Source organism: Hyla sarda, chromosome 5 (assembly GCF_029499605.1).
Source record: "Hyla sarda isolate aHylSar1 chromosome 5, aHylSar1.hap1, whole genome shotgun sequence".
NCBI classification, from domain to species: Eukaryota; Metazoa; Chordata; class Amphibia; order Anura; family Hylidae; genus Hyla; species Hyla sarda.
In genome coordinates this window covers 155,788,189-155,808,574 of record NC_079193.1, presented here as the reverse complement: position 1 = coordinate 155,808,574, position 20,386 = coordinate 155,788,189, and the positions used below count along the sequence as shown (strand labels likewise).

The 20,386-nt window shown below is 40.5% G+C and overlaps 1 protein-coding gene across 8 annotated transcripts in view; it reads left to right on the top strand.

Moving 5' to 3' along the window:
* TPK1 (thiamin pyrophosphokinase 1) overlaps positions 1-20,386 on the top strand; it is a 528,320-nt gene that overhangs the window by 290,174 nt on the left and 217,760 nt on the right. For all 8 annotated transcript variants that reach the window (XM_056520550.1, XM_056520546.1, XM_056520553.1 and 5 more), the window contains one exon: positions 6,373-6,519. In XM_056520550.1, coding sequence (XP_056376525.1) covers positions 6,373-6,519 — 147 coding nt within the window. The remainder of the gene's footprint in view (positions 1-6,372; positions 6,520-20,386) is intronic.

Sequence of the window (20,386 nt, the reverse complement as noted above, 5' to 3'; positions counted from 1 at the left end):
TGCAACGCAGTGCATAAGGTTTTATCAGTCTCTTAGACCCACCACACAGGCCAGTATTTTCCCATATAGTGACCAGTCCTACACAGGAACTCTGCAGACCATGTAAGTACAGTACAGTTACATCCAGTAACTGACAGGGGCACCATTTCTGATTGGAGATGTTCACTTTTCCAGTTTATTTCCATTCAGCCCAGACTACCATGATGCATTCTTCAAGCCATGAGTCATCTATGCGGAATCAGTCAGACTTTTTAGTCTATTTTTTTCCAGCACCATTCTCACCTCTACACAGACTTCCCATTTATTGTTCCCTATACAACCTACTTTGTGCCCTCAGATTATAGTAAGATCCTTTTTTGCCACCCACAGTATAGTTAAGCCTCCTCTGTGCCCCCTCTTTGTCTGCTTGGTATTGTTAGAACACCTCGTGCCACCTCCATAGTATTAGGTTCCTTCTCTGTTGGATATACTCTGCACAGTATTAGATCCTATTTGTGCCAAATACTATATTAGACTCACTCTGTACTTCTTGTATTGTATTAGGCTCCCTGGATATTATTAGGATCCCCTCTGTACCCCTGTAAAGTGTTAGGGTGTTAGGCTTCTCTCTGAGACCCCTTTTATAGTATTAGGCCCCCACTGTGTCCCCTGGATAGTATTAGGAGATGATTCAGTTAAGTGATTGCATCAATGCATCGGGCTGTATAAAAGGAAGACAACAGTGGCAGCATGTGGGGTATGCACAGGATGGATGGATAAGTTGATCCTCCTAGCAGTATGGCCACCGGTGCCTTAAGCTACAGTGTGACCAGTGTGGTAGCTTAAGGCCCCAGAGGCTACACTGCTACGGGGACCAACTTATATATTCACTCCATGCATACACCACTGTGCTGCTGCCTTGACGTCAGAAGTCTGTGCCCAAACGCTGAGGCCCGCTGTGCGCAACAATATGGCCTATACCCCGTACAGCACAGGGTGGTAATGTTACAGTCTTTAGGTTGGATACTTGTGATTGTCTCAGTTGCCAATAGAGCTGTTATACAAAAGAGAAGTCTTAGAATATGTGTTGCTACCGAAGATATACACAGGTGGAATATAATAATCTCTGTTGAGGAGGAACTTCACTGCTTGTCTCTTTGTGGTGAATATATTGTAAAACTTTTACTCACGGTTACTGGCATGACCAATCCCTATGAGGGGGCAAAAGATAAAGATGATTTGATGTATAAGCCACACAGCACCATTTTTGGCCAGTGTTGGCAGAAGAGTCTTTGCACCACTATGTCTTCTTCTGGCTAGACGATTCTCCCTCTCAGAGCAAAAGCAGGCTGTAAAGATGTATGACCTCTCATCATAGACTGGAGAAAATTTTGGGGTAAAACCTTTTGAAACACCACATCGTGCCATGATCACCATGCCTTCCCAGAGCTGACCCAGGGTAAGACTTTAACAACCTGGAAATAGATATAGACATTTTCTGGCAGAGCCAGGACTAAGCCATCTTGCTTCACAGCAGGCTTGGTTGGCTTGACTTTTCATTGAACTTTTTGAACTTTTTTACAGATCTGGCAACCATTAATAGACCCCCATCTGCAGTGGAACCCAATCATCTCCTTCTGATCCCGGGCGTGCCAATGGGGTGACAGGCTCCTACTAGGGCTGGGCGGTATGACCAAATATGTGTATCACAGTATTTTTTTTAACTTACGGCGGTTCCACGGTATATAACGGTATTTTCACCCCCCAAATCATGTGACCTACCAGCGCTGTTCTGCACCCACCAATTAATGATCAGCCCAGTGGGGTACTACTCACAGATGTCAAGCAATGCCCTCCTCCTCTTTGTTGGGGGCCGCCGTCAGTCTATCACCGGCCGGAGCGATGCCCCACCCCAGCCAGTGATAGGCTGAGTCCACTGTCATGTAAAAAGCCGGCTTCTTACATGACAGTGGGCTCAGCCTATCACTAACCGGGGCGGGGCATCGCTCCGGCCGTTGATAGGCTGACGGCTGTCCTCCCCCGTCCCCAGCATGCGGCCGAGGTGGGTGAGTTAAAAGTTTATTTTCTGTATCTTTTGCAGCCCTGGCATAGGGATACAGCATACAGCAGTGGTCTCAAACCTGCGGACCTCCAGCTGTTGCAAAACTACAACTCCCAGCATGCCCGGACAGCTGTTGGCTGTCCGGGCATGCTGGGATTGTAGTTTTGCAACAGCTGGAGGTCCGCAGGTTGGAGACCACTGGCATACAGTGAGTTCCAGCGCCCGGCGGCCCCCAACAAAGAGGAGGAGGGCAGTGCTCGACATCTGTGAGTAGTACCCCGCTGGGCTGATCATTAATTGGGGGGGCAGAACAGCTCTGGCAGGTAACATAGGGTTAGTTCTCCGATGTGGGGACAGGGCTGTGCTAGGCTGATAATACATTCCCGTGGGGGAGGGGCCCAACCGGTATTGCGGTATGGGGGAAAATTCATATTGTGGAGCCCAAACAATTTGGTATTCGGTATGAACCGGTATACCGCCCATCCCTAGCTCCTACCATAATCCACAGTCTGTTAGATTGATTTGCCTTTATCAGTCCAGTAGAGGAGTTCATATGTGTTGGATAGTATGGGTAAATTATTATGTGTGATTTTCCTGGTGAGGGAGGGGAAGATAATGCATGTATGAGAACTGTTCCTTGCAGTCAGGGAAGCTAGTTCTTGTTGTTTCTGACCATATTCCCTAAATGTCACACAATTACACACATGGCTCTTTTCACACCAAGGTTGGCCATAATGTCAACCGTGTTGGGTATAGACTTAATTTATCAAAACTGTCTACAATGACAATAGCAACCAATGAGAGTCCCACTCTTTTTTTCTTACACAGGTCTAGTTAAAGAGAAAAGCTGCACAGTTTGCTGTGGGCAGCAATGACAGTTTTCCATTGATAAACTTGTCCCTTTATATTTAAATCAAAAGTTTAAAAAAAAGGAGCTTTATAAAATATTTTTATCCCTCACAATATGTAGGTAGTTGGAATACAGTTACATGCTTTTTTTTTTTTTTTTTTTTTTTAAATATATAATTTTTGCCTTAAATTAAACCTTCCATATTCAATAATCCTGGGATTAGCCTAGTTGAACTAGAACATGTTTAGTTTCTGTACACTACATTTTTTTATTGTCTCCATGCCACTGTCTACCTATAAGTACACATTTTTGCAGGGATAGGTACTATAAAATGTCAGAATTACTTCATAAATAGGATGTATGTTATGACTTGTGAAGGACAATGATTCTTGTATGTATAAAATAAAGTTGTGTATACATATTTGATCAATATTTAAAAAATGGGGAAAATTATTGTTATACATTTAACAGTAATACTATACTTCTAACAAAGAAAGTTCTACAGGATAAAATATCACTATTACCGTACTTGCTACTTACTGTCATACAAAGTCTAGGACTAGCCACAGCGATAATTGTCCCACTACCTAGAAGAACATCCAATAAAAACATGGAATAATCATGCATATACAGTAACAAAACATGCATATGTGTGTGACATATACTCACTGGCTACTTTATTAGATACGTCCGTTTAATTGCTTGTTATCACAAGTGGCTAATCAGTCAATCACATGGCAGCAATTCAATGCATTTAGGCATGTAGACATGGTTAGACAAAGCATTAGAATCGGGAAGAAATGGAATTACATGATTTTGAGCGTGGCATGGTTGTTGGTATCACAGTCATCTCTATCGCCGGCATTTATCATTGTAGGTGTAAGTGAAACATTTTTCTACACCTTTTTTGTGTGCTGGTAATGTGTAGGAGAACCAAATTTATTAACTGCTCATAGAGCATTTGATACATTTTGTACAGGTCACATTTTCAGAAATTTCTCTCTCCACATAAACCAAAAATCTAAGCTAAGTCTGGGCTGGTGTAGTTTTAGAGACTTTTCAGTGGCTTTGCGCCTTTTTTGCGCCTTTTCACAAAAGGCACAGTTGATAAAACGCTTCCATATCATGTGCATTGCCAAAATCAGTGGATTGCAGCTCAAAATCAGCAGCAATATGTAAACCAAAAGGCGCAAAAAAGGCGCAAATAAACCCTGCTTGCGCCTTTTTTGCGGCTTTTCAAGACACAAAAACTGTCGAAAGACAATGATAAATGTCGGCCTAAGTATTTACTAAGAATGGTCCAAAAAAAGAGAGAATATCCAGTGAGTTGCAGCTGTATGGACAGAAACACCTTTTTGATGTCAAAGGAGAATGGGCAGACTGGTTTAAGACGACAGGCAACAGTTACTCAAATATTTACTAGGTACACCCAACATATGCAGAACACAGTCTCATTTGCAACATATGCAGAATAAAGGCTCATTAGATCAAACCTTAGAGCAGATAGACTACAACAGCAGAAGACCACATTGGGGGCCACTCCTGTCAGCTACAAAAAGGAAACTGAGGCTACCATTTGCACAGGCTCACTAAAATTGGACAGACAAAAACTGAAAGAATGTTGCTTGGCCTCTATTGAAACTGCGACATTCAGATGGTAGGGTAAGAGTTTGGCATAAACAGCATGATTGTATGGATCCATCCTTCCTTGTATAAACGGTTTAGGCTGGTAGTGTAATGGTGTGGGGGACATTTTCTTGACACACTTTGGGCCCCTTAGTACCAGTTGAGCATCATTTAAATGTGACAGCCGACCTGAGTATTATTTCTGATCATGTGCATCCCACTAGTGTACACATCTTCTGATGGATAATTCCAGCAGTATAATGCACAATGTCACAAAGCTTACTTTATATTAAAGGGATATTCCAGGAAAAAAACTGGCTCCAGAAAGTTTAACAGATTTGTAAATTACTTCTATTAAAAAATCTTAATACTTTCAATAGTTATCAGCTGCTGAAATTGAGTTATTGTTTTCTGTCTGGCAACAGTGCTCTCTGCTGACATCTCTGCTTGTCTCGGGAACTGCACAGAGTAGAAGAGGTTTGCTATGGGGATTTGCTTCTAAACTGGGCGGTTCTTGAGACACGTGTCATCAGAGAGCAATTAGACAGAAAAGAACAACTTAACTTCAGCAGCTCATAAAGTACTGAAAGGATTAAGATTTTTTAATAGAAGTAATTTACAAATCTCTTTAACTTTCTGGAGCCAGTTGATATATTTAAAAAAAAAGTTTTTTCCTGCATAACCCCTTTAACCTGGTTTGTAGACCATGACAATGAGTTCACTGCACTCCAATGGCCTCCACAATTACCTGATCTCAATCTAATAGACCACATTTGGGATGTGGTAGAACAGGAGAATCACATGATGGATGTACAGCCAACAAATCTGCAGCAAGTGCATGATACTATGATGTCTATGTGAACGAAAAGCTCTGAGAAATGTTTCCAGTACCTTGCAGAAAGTATGCCAAAAAGTATGAAGGCATTTCTGAAGGCAAAAGAGGGTCATACCTGGTACTTGCATGGTGTACCTAATAAATTGGCCAGTAAGTATATATCATAAAAAGGGTTTTGTGAATTGTTTCATGTGCACACACAGATGCATGCATTAGCATAGCACAGTCAGTAGCTTTACAATAAAGCACATTCATAATGTAGCCATACTGCACACTAATAATAATATTGCCACAACTGCAGAATATGTAAGTAATACAAATATAAATATTTTAGTTAATAAAGAGTACAAAAATGATATGTACCATATAATGCAAACATAAATCCTCCACTATATACATACATAGGGTAATGTATAGTACACATGCTACTTTTACACAGTTAATAACCCCATCATATATAGTAGAGAAATATTGTCGTCATACACTACATATAAACACATGTATATAGTAGAGCCATGCATAAAGGTAAAGCAATACTGCTGTACAAAAAATGATGTAAAAAAATACCAAAGCAATACTCCATACTGTATTCCTCACAACAGAGATACAAGAAGGCGGACTGCAGCACACCAGCGTATTCAGTTGAAGTTTTAGCTTTATTCCATGAATACAGTGTATTTATGGAATAAAGTTACATCTTCAAATGAATATGCTGATGTGCTGCAGTCAACCTTGTTGTGTCTACTTTGTTGGACCCAGGACCGGGGCCCCTGTGACTGCCTGCACCCACTATCTGAAGTTTGATTACTCCGGTGTGCTGCTCTCCCTTTGTCTGCTAAATATTAAATGAATTTCTCCACATCAGTCTATCTGTCTTTAACCAATCATAGTCCAGCCCTATGACTTTTACTGTAACAGGGCTATTCTGTACATTTCACATTTGGAAAGTATAGTGTTATTTTAGATATACGGTATTATTAGTTTCTGTTGATCCTAAATTATTTCTTTTCCCTTCCAAAGGTTGATGTCATTGTTGCGTTGGGTGGACTTGGGGGACGCTTTGACCAGATTATGGCTTCAGTGGAGACACTCTATCATGCTGTCAAAATCTCCTCCATCCCAGTCATAGTGATTCAAGAATCATCTCTTATCTATCTTCTGCAGCCTGTAAGTACCAAGCCGAAGCTTGCCTGACAATCATTGTTACAGGCGTTTTTGTCATATTGTAGAGTTTTAATGATGTTTATTTGACATTTGTGTTTTTTAACCATCCCAAAAAATGATCTTGTCCAAAAAGCACAAGTCACTTTCAGTACAGTTAAATACACAAATACGCTGAGAGCTTGAGCTATTATGAGGAAAATATTCTAGGATAGCTTCACAAAGTTTATAACTTTACTTGTGCTAAAAGGGCTGTTGTCAGATGTGGCTAATGTCAAGCTTTGCTTAGCTATGGATTATGTAGAGCTAAGAAAACGATATGATTTGTACACTTAGCCTGGTTACCTCATTTATTCATAAGGTACTGTTTGTTAAGCATACAAGAATACTATGTATCAGGAATAATTACTTTAAAAATTGTTTGTTTATGTGTTTAAAAATTGTAACTTTGTAATATATTTGGTGTTTGATTTTTTTTTACCATTTTCAACTGGTATGCTTGCCATCATACAATGATGAGAACTCACACAAACATACGGTACTTCTCCCCACTGCTGAGGGCTTGTATAATGTATTCATTTAGATAATCCAATTTGAGCTGAATATGGCAGCAAAATACACTTCTCATCTATCCCGGGGGGCTTCTATCTACAGTGATACATTGTATTGTAACTTGCACCTGTATTAAAAAAGACCTTTCACCACTCGTGAGGTGTTTAGTTTAGTTTAATTTAGTGCTCACTGTGTAGGAACACACCGGTTTGACAAGGGGAATTACTGATCAACTTTCCTGTTTTGATTACAGCTTGGATTTTATCTTAAAGCCAAGACTTGTTCTAGGTTGTCCTTTATTTATGCTTTACTAACTGATTACCCGGCATTGTCTGGTTTTTCCTACCTAATTCTTGTGAGGGAGGAAAAGCAACATAGGAGGAAGTACTTGTCCTTATATCCCGACCTCATATCATCTTCTCATGTCCTGACCTCATATCCCGTCATCATATTCCGTCCTCATATCTCGTCCTCTTATGCCGACCTCCTATCTTGTCCTCCTATCCCGTCTGCTATCCTGTTCTCCTATCCCGTCCTCCTATCCCAACCTCATATTATGTCGATCTTATATCTTGTCCTCCTATCCCGACCTCATATCCCGTTAGAAAAGTAGAATATTGTATTGTTAAAATGCACCCCAGAGATTTGTATGACCTTGTGAGAGCAAATAAAATAAAGGCAAAACTAAAATAAATGCTACCAGTAGAAAAAAAAAGTGTTTTCCCATAAACAGGAACAACTGCTCAGGTCTTAAAATAGTTAAAGAAGACAGCCAGTTAAAAATTTGGTGTAAATGATATCCTAGCCAGTATCCACCCAAAGGTGTTTGTATCATTTGGAGAAGTGATCCTCTGAACTGAGGTTGCTGCACGGGGTTTGTCACTGGCACCACAGCGTCGGCTGGATTCATACCCAGAAACAAGGCACTTTGTGTGTTTGTGTTTAGATTTGTCTCTAAAGTGCTGAATAAGGTCCTTTTATTTGTATTTGTTAATTGCAGTAATACCAAAACATGCAAAGCTTGCATCAAACAGTGTCTGCTATTACTCAGCATTCATCCGTAAAATATATCTTGAAATGGAAAATACCGTGCCTAGCTTCACAGTTCCAAATAATAAATAATGCAGAACAGATCCTGTTGAGGTGCTTAATTTATTTCAAGGAAGCTTAGTTTTGTCACTAAACTTTGTGTACATAGTATACATAATGCAAATTTGGTTTATGCGGGCACTCAATAAGAAGTTATAGAATGAGGATTAAAATTCTGAAGGTTCATTGGTGCATGAGGCTTCTTATAAATTATATGTGAGGTGTACACAAATTTAAGAGACTTCTATTTCCTCCCTCTATTGAAAGGAATGTTGTACTTACAGAATATTTTCACCTAGAATGTAAAATTTAGGTGAAAACACAGGCATGGACAGAGTCTAGTAAGTGAGGGTGGGCTAGCACTTAACTGTGCTCTCTCCTGTCTTATAGCACTCCTATGTACTCTTTTGTGTATGATAGTACTCCTCTGTGCTCTTTCCTGTCGGATATTACTCATCTGTGCTCTCTCCTGTCTGATAGCACTCCTCTGTGCTCTCTCCTGTCTGATAGCACTCCTCTGTGCTCTTTCCTGTCGGATAGTACTCCTCTGTGCTCTCTCCTGTTGGATAGTGCTCTCTCCTGTCTGATACCACTCCTCTTTGCTCTCTCCTGTCTGATAGCACTCCTCTGTGATCTCTCCTGTCTGATAGTACTCCTATGTGCTCTCTCTCCTGTCTGATAGCACTCCTCTGTGCTCTCTCTCCTGTCTGATAGCACTCCTCTGTGCTCTCTCTCCTGTCTGATAGCACTCCTCTGTGCTCTCTCCTGTCTGATAGCACTCCTCTGTGCTCTCTCCTGTCTGATACCACTCCTCTGCGCTCTCTCCTGTCTGATACCACTCATCTGTGCTCTCTCCTGTCTGATACCACTCCTCTACACTCTCTTCTGTGTGATAGCACTCCTCTGTGCTCTCTTCTGTCTGATAGCACTCCTCTGTGCTCTCTCCTGTCTGATAGCACTCCTCTGTGCGCTCTCCTGTCTGATAGCACTCCTCTGTGCTCTGTCCTGTCTTATCATACAGAGAAGTGCTAGCCCACCCTCACTTACTGGACTTTGTCTAAGCCTGTGCTTTATCTTGGACAAAGTCATGATTTTATAAGCTATGATTTCTATAAAAAGGAAATAAAATTTTCTTATGAAGTGTATTGGAAATGTTAAAGGGGTACTCCGATGGAAAACACATTTTTTTTAAATCAACTGGTGCCAGAAAGTTAAACATATATTTGTGTTTCATATTTACTTCTATTGAAAAATCTTAATCCTTACAGTACTTATCAGCTGCTGTATGCTACAGAGGAAGTTGTATTTCTTTCTGGAGTTCTTTTCAGTCTAATCACAGTGCTCTCTTCTGACACCTCTGTCTGTATCAAGAACTGTCCAGAGCAGGATAGGTTTGCTATGGGGATTTGCTCCTTCTCTGGACAATTCCTGACATGGACAGAGGTGTCAGCAGAGAGCACTGAAAAGAAGTTCAAAAAGAAAAGAACTTCCTCTGTAGTATACAGCAGCTGGTACGTACTGGATTAAGGATTGATTAAGATTTTTAAATAGAAGTCATTTGCAAATCTGTTTTTAATTTCTGGCACCAGTTGATTTAAAAAAATTAGTTTTCCACCGGAGTACCCCTTTAACCCCTTAAGGACCAAGGACGTACCGGTACGTCCTTGGTCCTGCTCTCCTCATATCACGGCGGGCCCGGCATCATAGTGAAGCCGGGACCCGCCTCTAATAGCGTACAGCGCCGATCACGGCGCCGCGCGCTATTAACCCTTTAGCCGCGCGCTCAGAGCTGAGCCGCGCGGCTAAAAGTGAAAGCGAAAGTTGCCGGTTAACTCAGTGGGCTGTTCGGGATAGCCGCGGCGAAATCGCGGCATCCCGAACAGCTTACAGGACAGCGGGAGGGCCCCTACCTGCCTCCTCGCTGTCCGATCGCCGAATGACTGCTCAGTGCCTGAGATCCAGGCATGAGCAGTCATGCGGCAGAATCGTCGATCTCTGGTTTCCTATGAGAAACCAGTGATCAATGATAAAGATCAGTGTGTGCAGTGTTATAGGTCCCTATGGGACCTATAACACTGCAAAAAAAAAGTGGAAAAAAAAAAGTGAATAAAGATCATTTAACTCCTCCCCTATTAAAAGTTTGAATCACCCCCCTTTTCCCATAAAAAAAAAACACAGTGTAAATAAAAATAAACATATATGGTATCACCGCGTGCAGAAATGTCCGAATTATAAAAATATATCATTAATTAAACCGCTCGGTCAATGGCGTGCGCGCAAAAAAATTCCAAAGTACAAAATAGTGCATTTTTGGTCACTTTTTATATCATTTTAAAAATGATCAATAAGTCCTGTCAATGCAAAAATGGTACCGTTAAAAACTTCAGATCACGGCGCAAAAAATGAGCCCTCAAACCGCCCCAAACACGGAAAAATAAAAAAGTTATAGGGGTCAGAAGATGACAATTTTAAACGTATTAATTTTCCTGCATGTAGTTATGATTTTTTCCAGAAGTCCGACAAAATCAAACCTATATAAGTAGGGTATCATTATAATCATATGGACCTACAGAATAAAGATAAGGTGTCATTTTTACCGAAAAATTTACTACGTAGAAACGGAAGCCCCCAAAAGTTACAAAACGGCATTTTTTTTAAAATTTTGTCGCACAATGATTTTTTTTTTTCGTTTCACCGTAGATATTTGGTCAAAATGACTGATGTCATTACAAAGTAGAATTGGTGGCGCAAAAAATAAGCCATCATATGGATTTTTAGGTGCAAAATTGAAAGAGTTATGATTTTTTTAAAGGTAAGGAGGAAAAAACGAAAATGCAAAAAACGGAAAAACCCCGGGTCCTTAAGGGGTTAATGTTTTGATGTACAACATATGATTTTTTTTTTGTATCTTACAGTGCCTATTTAAGTTTCTATTGGGATTATTTGGATATACTCAGTTCTTCTGTTTCCTAATGGGTGATTTTTGATTTAGTAATTAGTGAGCAGACAGATCATTTTGGCCTACAGAGATATCACCATTTTCTGTTCACTTGTGGAAGCCTCTTTTTCAAATGTTAGTGGTCACCTTTGAATGAATGCTAAATTGTCACTATGTTGTTTATATAACAAAATGACAAAAGCTTACCAGCTGCTAAAAAAAAAAATGGGTATAATTTGACAACCAATATGGGTGCCACAAAAAGGACTACTATGGTTAAGTTGACATTTTAGGTGTTTTTATTGTATGTCTTTTAAGGTATAATGGCAAGATGGTGGTTACAGTTTACATGATTAAACATGATGCCAGGGGAGTTCTGTTATCCGCATTTGCTGATTTTGTGTTGCCATTATTTTTATAACATTTGGTATAGACCCGGCCATGCTTACACCTAGACATTTTCAAAAATTTCTTGTAGTTACAGAAAGAGCTTGCTGTAGTAACCCCTTTATCTCCTAATTCCCCATGGTGTGACCTGTACCTAATACACATTTATGGAGTATCCATCAAATGGGCCATTGTATATAGGAATTTTCCTAGAGCTTGGTTGAGTATTTCACTGGCGAGCACAGTAACTTAAACATTTAATATAAACAATGTTTTTTAGACTCATTTTTCATTCTCAAAAATGTCTGAAAACTTCTGACTTTTGAGCCGTTCTTTTGCAAGCAGACATGTTTCTGCTATTTATTTATTTTTGTCCATATTTATTATATACACTAAACTAGGGCTGCATTTTAGCACAATAGGCAACCCCCCCCCCTTCATTTTACTTCATTATACAGCCATGCAAAGTTTGGCTGGAAAATGTATCTCACCAAGTTAAATTGATCTTATTGGGTATAATATGGCCAGTTTTTGGGCTGTAAAATTGCCGTTTTACTGTGTGGCCCCTGAAAAAACGATTACAGGAACATCTAGGGGACATCAGACATTCAAGGGACACCCCAGTAGCTAAACACGTCGCCGAGGCTCATTCAAGCAATACTGAAAGCCTAAGAGTACAAGTCATTGAGGTCATAGCACCACCGAAGAGAGGAGGATGCTGGGATAAGCTCCTGCTTCAGCGTGAGGCAGAATGGACATTCAGGATTGAATGTGTAAAACCTCAATGATTTTATATCTTATGCAAGTTTTATTGATTAGTCCCACTATTATAGAGTAACATAAAGCCCAGCGATATAAAGTGGGAGGTAGATTAATTATAATATCTCGCTACCTAGTCTATCTGCTCTAATCGGAAAACTAAAGTGTCACAATATATGTTAATGTTTAGCCACCTGGTTACTAGTTATAAACATTACGGCATATGTATGTATGTGCTGGTGAATACTGTATTCAAATCTATTGAGACGTTCTTACTATCGTATACAAAAATAAAAATTACATTTATTTGCATCTATATATATAGATGCGTTGCACATCCCCCTTGCCCGACACAATAAGACAGTATGAGGTTTTACATTACCTCCTGACAGATCGCGCACCTTGCTTCCTGATCCCTGGCCAAATGTATCAGCGATGTGCATAGTAAGTCACTCCCCTGTGACGTGACATACCGCTGATTGGAGCCTTGGATTACACGAACAGGTGCATGTAGGTATATTAGTTAGTAGTGTTTGTTAGTTTAGCACGGCCGCCATCAGAGCCGCATGCACGGTGCTATGTATGCACTGTAATACAACAAGGAGACCAAGCTTATAAAAGGTCCCTGAAGATTTTGAGCTATTGAAACGCGTTGGACCCTTAATATATGGATATCGTAAGAAATTTGGAGCCATCAGCAGCAATGGACTATCAGATAGACGCCTGGATCTGATCCACAAAGCATCTACGGAGACAGATAAGTGTACACAACAGCACATCTATACCAGCACGTGTATATTACCATCGGGAGATATTTCTTTGATCATTGAGATGACAGCTATATATCACTGAAAGTATAAATCCGCAGATCTAGCCCTGATCACACTATATGTTTCGACGATAGATGCGGTAAAACTATGTCACACTATACTGCTACTTTCATCCACTATACCAACTTGGATAATGTGATGAGCGGCTATGTATTATATGTAGAAGCAGTGGAGAAATATACCGCACAGTGTGAACTTCTGTTATATTAACTGCGATTATATATAAATACATCCAAGCTATAATATGATGGTGTATCTCTGGCTTGAAGTGAAATGCAGTTCTAACATGGACAACAGCCATAGCTGTTGAATAGAAGTGAATTATCAAAACCGCAGAGTGTGAACACAAGTGAAGTGTTAATACTGCAGAGTGTGAACTGGCTATAAGTGCACTGGATGGGGCTTCTTTCTGTGCATTGATGAATAGAATATTGTGCTGATGTACACAGGAAACTGTCTCCAAACGCTGGTCAATATGGATGATTTAATGTAAGGACTATCTTGGGACTTTAGTCACATCCACATATGTTAAAATTGGTGGACTGCTTAAAACCACGACCTGGTCTGTTGGTCAATGAAAATAATCTTTTTTGCTGACAGAAGGCTGTATGTCTGGACGTGGATGTGCCGTAGTGTGAACTCTGGACTCTGTTGGTTCTTTCTTTCTAACTAATAGTTCATCCACCCTGGTCATCAAGGGACTCTAATTTGTATGGACAGTAAACTGGATTTTTTGAGAGAAAACCATTTCAATATTGGAATTCAGTAATGTGAACAGGCGCATATTCAGCAAAAAAAGTACCACCATTAATTATATTGTAGCATACTGTGGGTGGACCCACCCGAGTGTAGTGTATACATATTGACATAGTGTGAACATGGATCTAAGAGGATACAGCTGCTTTAGAGAGTAACCTATAACTGCATACGGTTGGACTGCCTGCTTGCAGTGAATTGTTGGCAGTTTGAGTGTACTCTGATGAGTATATGTGAAAAGGGTCATCTCTGGCATGAAAGAGTGAGGCACAATAGTTGCGCTACAGTAAATTAACCTCGCTTCTGGCAGAGATGATCGCTGTATAGTAACATATATTTATAATTAGTTTCTGGTTTATACTGATGGCGGCTATTTAATGTAATATATTTTTCTATTTTTCTACTATTTCTATTTGATAATTTTGTAAATTTTAGATGTGCACAGTAAAAGTAAAGTTTTAGAGGTTCCCTTTTGTTCTTTCCTTTTTTTTTTTTACTGTGTGGGAACCAATATGATGAATAACATTGACCACACACAAAATTATGCAGTCTATAGTGGTTTCCTTCTTTCCTGGTATTACTATGGAACTACTAAACCGTTGGTTCTAACTCTTATGAAAATATTTTCTTCATGCCAAAAAAATTCTAAACAGCTTATTTCAAGAATGACCAAAATGCTTAAAGGGGTATTCCAGGCCAAAACTTTTTTTATATATCAACTGGCTTAAACAGATTTGTAAATGACTTCTATTAAAAAATCTTAATCCTTCCAATAGTTATTAGCTTCTGAAGTTGAGTTGTTGTTTTCTGTCTAACTGCTGATGATGACTCACGTCCTGGGAGCTGTGCAGTTCCTATGGGGATATTCTCCCATCATGCACAGCTCCCGGGACGTGACATCATCATTGAGCAGTTAGACAGAAAACTTCAGAAGCTAATAACTATTGGAAGGATTAAGATTTTTTAATAGAAGTAATTTACAAATCTGTTTAACTTTCCGGAGCCAGTTGATATATAAAAAAAAGGTTTTGCCTGGAATACCTCTTTAAATTGTATTGATTTTTTACTTGAATGGAAAAAAATAAGCGTCATAATGTTCTTGTTCATTTCTATAATATTGGAAATTTTAGAAAACGTGTTATTAACCTCACCTTGAATTTTGTTTCCTGGACTGTCATTTACCAGTGGAACTGGTACAATCCACGCAATTTACCAGCTTAATAAATCTCGTATGTTGAAACCTATTTCTTTAAAAGTTAACCTTGTATGTTCAGGCTGAGGGACTAATGAGCCATAGATACCTAAGGCTGGTACGCTGGCACAAACATTCCACAGTTCACATGTACACATGATCGATGATAGCAGACATAGCTAAGAAATTTCATTCCATTTGAAAGGCAACACAATATTTTCAAAACTACTTTCATTTAATAAAAGATTGATAGAAAATCTAGATCATTGACTCATAGGAAAACTGATCTGCTAACAAATATTCTCTTAAAATGAAGACTTAAGCATTACATACATTAGACATCCATTAGTCAAGTATTGGCATGGAGTCAGGGCAGGGATGTATCCGTCTACAATGCAATACTTGTAATCATGTTCTCATACGTTTGCCAAACAGAGAAGGGGATAAAGGTATTGTATAACTACTATAGAAAATCTTCAAAGTGCAGCTCCAGGCAAAAGCTGTAAAATTAGTTTTTATATGGACTACAAAATCAAGGTTTCACTGCCTACTTGGCACTGACCGACACGTCCCTTCCATGTATCTCTATGGGAGAGGTGGAGATACCGCGTTCGTGCATCCCACCTCTCCCATAGAGCTAATTGGAGGGAGCGTGTCTGTCAGCCTTTTACTGAGGTCAACGACACGAACATTAGCCACGCAGAGCCGCAGCAGTGCCGGGTCCCCAATGTTCTGACCCCCCTCGATCAGACACTTATCCCCTATCCTGCGGGTAAGGGGATAAGTTGTCTATGGCTGCAGTACTCCTTTAAGTAAGAGAGGTGACCAAGAACCAAAAACGACTCTGGCTGAGCTCCAAAGATCCTGTGTACAGATGGGAGAAACATCCACTAATCTGGCATTAATGACCTTAAAGAATCCTCTACTCAGTAAAAGATACATGAAAACCAACCTGGAGTTTGCAAAGAAAGCACCTAAAAGTCTTTCAGAATAGAACAAGCTGATGGGATAAAACCAAGATTTTGGAAAAATAGAGGCTGTAATCCATACCAAAGGGGCTTCCACTAAGTACTTTTCAGTTTCAATATATTAGCAAAGATTTCTAACATTGCTTTCACTTATAGTCATTATGGGTCGTTGAATGCAAAATGATGAAGGAAAACAATACAGGTGAAACTCGAAAAAGTAGAATATCGTGCAAAAGTTCATTGTATTTCATTATTGCAACTTAAAAGGAAAGGAAGCGCCCCAAAATCTCCTGGTAGACAGATGTGTTGACCCTGGACTTAATGACTTAATGAAGCACAGTGAACCAACATCGGCAGATGACATGGCTCCCCAAATCATAGTAATTAGGGAGGGGGGGGGGGGCTTTGGGGTTTTCATGAGCTGTCAGCCATAATCATCACAATTATGACAAATCACGGCTTGAACTATCTTGCTTTGCATGTAATGAGTCTCTCTCCAATGTTAGTTTCAACTTTTAAGTTGCATTTTACCTGTATGTGAAAAAAGTGAAACGGTCTGAAAGCTTTCCAAATACATTGTAAATTCTGTTATTAACCACGTTTATATGCCAGTTTATTTTGAAATGTTACCTCAAACAATGTTTACTTTTTAAGCTGCCCATAAATATTACAGTTTTGACCTAAACATTATTTGTCTGGCAATCAGCCTTATTTACCTATATTAAATTTACCACTTCGCGACACATGACGGATCTAGTCCATTATACCCGGTGACCCCCTAACTGGGGGCTGCTGCTAATAACCTGCAGGCAGGGATCGCTGCAGCCAGCTATTTATCCTTTAGATTGCTTCTGTCAAAGCTGACAGCGGCATCTGAAGAGAACTTTAAACAGTGCCTTGTGGTCTGGTGGGGTGGATAACATAGGCGGGTGGATCGCATGGGCATGGACAGAGCTTCCCGATGTCACCGCTGTTGTTTGCCAGCAGCGGGACCCAGCAGAGAAGCAGCAGCAGTGACTTCGGGAAGCTCCGCCCATTCTCCAATTCGGCCCCGGAACGAATACAAGTAAAGTAAAATAAAATCTGTTTAATTGTATGTACCTACAGAATAAAGATAATGTCATTTTTACAGAAAATTGCATTTAAAAACATAAGCCCCCAAAAGTTATAAATCTTTCACTGTAGATTTTGCTAGTAAAATGAGCAAGACAATTGCAAAGTTCAATTAGTGTCACTAAAAAAAAAAGTCCTTATATGGGGCTGTAGGTGGAAAATGTAAAGTGTTATGGCTATTAGAAGGCAAGGAGGAAAAAAATTAAAGTGCAAAATTAAAAATATCCCTTTGTCCTTAACCCCTTAAGGATCGGAGGTTTTTCCGTTTTTGCATTTTCGTTTTTTGCTCCTTGCCTTTAAAAAATCATAACTCAAATTTACACCTAAAAATCCATATGATGGCTTATTTTTTGCGCCACCAATTCTACTTTGTAATGACGTCAGTCATTTTGCCCAAAAATCTATGGTGAAGCGGGAAAAAAAATCATTGTGCGACAAAATTGAAAAAAAAACGCTGTTTTGTAACTTTTGGGGGCTTCCGTTTCTACGTAGTACATTTTTCGGTAAAAATGACACCTGATATGTATTCTGTAGGTCCATACGATTAAAATGATACCCTACTTATATAGGTTTGATTTTGTCGGACTTCTGGAAAAAATGATAACTACATGCAGGAAAATTAATACGTTTAAAATTGTCATCTTCTGACCCCTATAACTTTTTTATTTTTCCGTGTATGGGGCGGTATGAGGGCTCATTTTTTGCGCCGTGATCTGAAGTTTTTAACGGTACCATTTTTGCATTGATAGGACTTATTGATCATAAATGATATAAAAAGTGACCAAAAATGCACTATTTTGGACTTTGGAATTTTTTTGCGCGCACGCCATTGACCGAGCGGTTTAATTAATGATATATTTTTATAATTCGGACATTTCCGCACGCGGTGATACCACATATGTTTATTTTTATTTTTATTTACACTGTGTTTTTTTTTTTATTGGAAAAGGGGGGTGATTCAAACTTTTAATAGGGGAGGAGTTAAATGATCTTTATTCACTTTTTTTTTTCACTTTTTTTTTGCAGTGTTATAGGTCCCATAGGGACCTATAACACTGCACACACTGATCTTCTATGTTGATCACTGGTTTCTCATAAGAAACCAGTGATCAACGATTCTGCCGGATGACTGCTCATGCCTGGATCTCAGCCACTGAGCAGTCATTCGGCAATCGGACAGCGAGGAGGCAGGAAGGGGCCCTCCCGCTGTCCTGTCAGCTGTTCGGGATGCCGCGATTAGCCGCGGCTATCCCGAACAGCCCGACTGAGCTAGCCGGGAACTTTCACTTTCACTTTTAGCCGCGCGGCTCAGCTTTGAGCGCGCGGCTAAAGGGTTAATAGCGCGCGGCGCCGCGATCGGCGCTGCGCGCTATTAGAGGCGGGTCCCGGCTTCACTATGACGCCGGGCCCGCCATGATATGACGCGGGGTTACTGTGTAACCCCGCGTTATATCAGAAGAGCAGGACCAAGGACGTACCGGTATGTCCTTGGTCCTTAAGGGGTTAAAGGAGTACTCCGATGGAAAGTATTTTTTTTTTTCAAATCAACTGGTGCCAGAAAGTTAAACAGATTTGTAAATTAATTCTATTAAAAAATATTAATCCTTCCACTACTTATCAGCTGCTGTATACTACAGAGGACGTTGAGTTGTTCTTTTCTATTTCATCACAGTGCTCTCTGCTGACACCTCTGTCCATGTCAGGAACTGTCCGGAGCAGGAGAGGTTTGCCATGGGGATTTGATCCTACTTTAACATAGACAGAGGCGTCAGCAGAGAGCACTTGTGGTCAGACAGAAAAGAACAACTCAACTTCCTGTGGCACATACAGCAGCTGATAAGTACTGGAAGGGTTAAGATTTTGTTTATAGAAGTAATTTACAAATAGGTTAATGGGGTACTCCGGTGGAAAACAAGGTAAACAGAATTGTAAATAAATTTTATTTAGAAAAAGTAATCCTTCCAGTACCTATCAGCTTCTGTATGCTACAAAGGAATTTCTTTTCTTTTTTAATTTCTTTTCTTTCTGATCACAGTGCTCTCTGCTGACACCTCCGTCTGTGTCAGGAACTGTCCAGAGTAGGAGAAAATCCCCATAACAAACCTATCCTGCGCTTGACAGTTCCTGACATGTACAGAGGTGTTAGCAGAGAGCACTGTGGTCAGACAGAAAAGAACAACTCAACTTCCTGTGGAGCATACAGCAGCTAAAAAGTACTGGAAGGATTAAGATTTTTAAATAGAAGTCATTTACAAATCTGTTTAACTTTCTGGCACCAGATGATTTAAAAAAAAAAACATGTTTTCCCTCTAGAGTATCCCTTTAACTTTCTGAAGCCAGTTGGTATAAAAAAAACTATTTTTCACCAGAGTATCTCTTTAAGGGGTTAATCTTAAATCTGCATTGAGGTCAGAGACATACCGTATTTTTCGCCGTATAAGACGCACTTTTTCTTCCCCAAAAGGGGGGGGAAAAAGTTGGTGCGTCTTATACGGCGAATACACACCTATCGCGGCGGTCCCTGCGGCCATCAACGGCCGGGACCCGCGGCTAATACAGGACATCACCGATCGCGGTGATGCCCTGTATTAACCTTTCAGACGCGGCGATCAAAGCTGACCGCCGCGTCTGAAGGGAAAGTGACACTAACCCGGCTGTTCAGTCGGGCTGTTCGGGACCGCCGTGATTTCACCGCGGGGGTCCCGAACAGCCCGACTGAATAGCCGGGTTAGTGCTTACAGGACACCGGGAGGGACCTTACCTGCCTCCTCGGTGTCTTCTCCGTTCAGGGATCCCCTGTATGGCCGGCGCTCTCCTTCCTCGTCGTCACGTACGTGCGTCGGTGTGCGTAACGACGTGATGGCGGCGACGAAGAGCGAGGTTACCCGGCCGGCAGCAGAGACGTTCCAGAGCGACAGGGACACGGCGACAGCGATAGAGCGACATCCAGGGCAGCGGTGACGGGTCCGGAGCGGCGGGGACACGTGAGTATTACCTCCTATGCAGTGGTCTTCAATCTGCGGACCTCCAGATGTTGCAAAACTACAACTCCCAGCATGCCCGGACAGCCAACGGCTGTCCGGGCATGCTGGGAGTTGTAGTTTTGCAACATCTAGAGGTCCGCAGGTTGAAGACCACTATTGGGTTCAAAATCTTTATTTTTTTAGATTTTGCACCTATAAATTGGGTGCGTCTTATATGCCGGTGCGTCCTATAGGGCGAAAAATACGGTAATTGGTTTAAAAATCAATTCCAGACTCTGAAGTATGATGTTCAAGAAATGATCAGA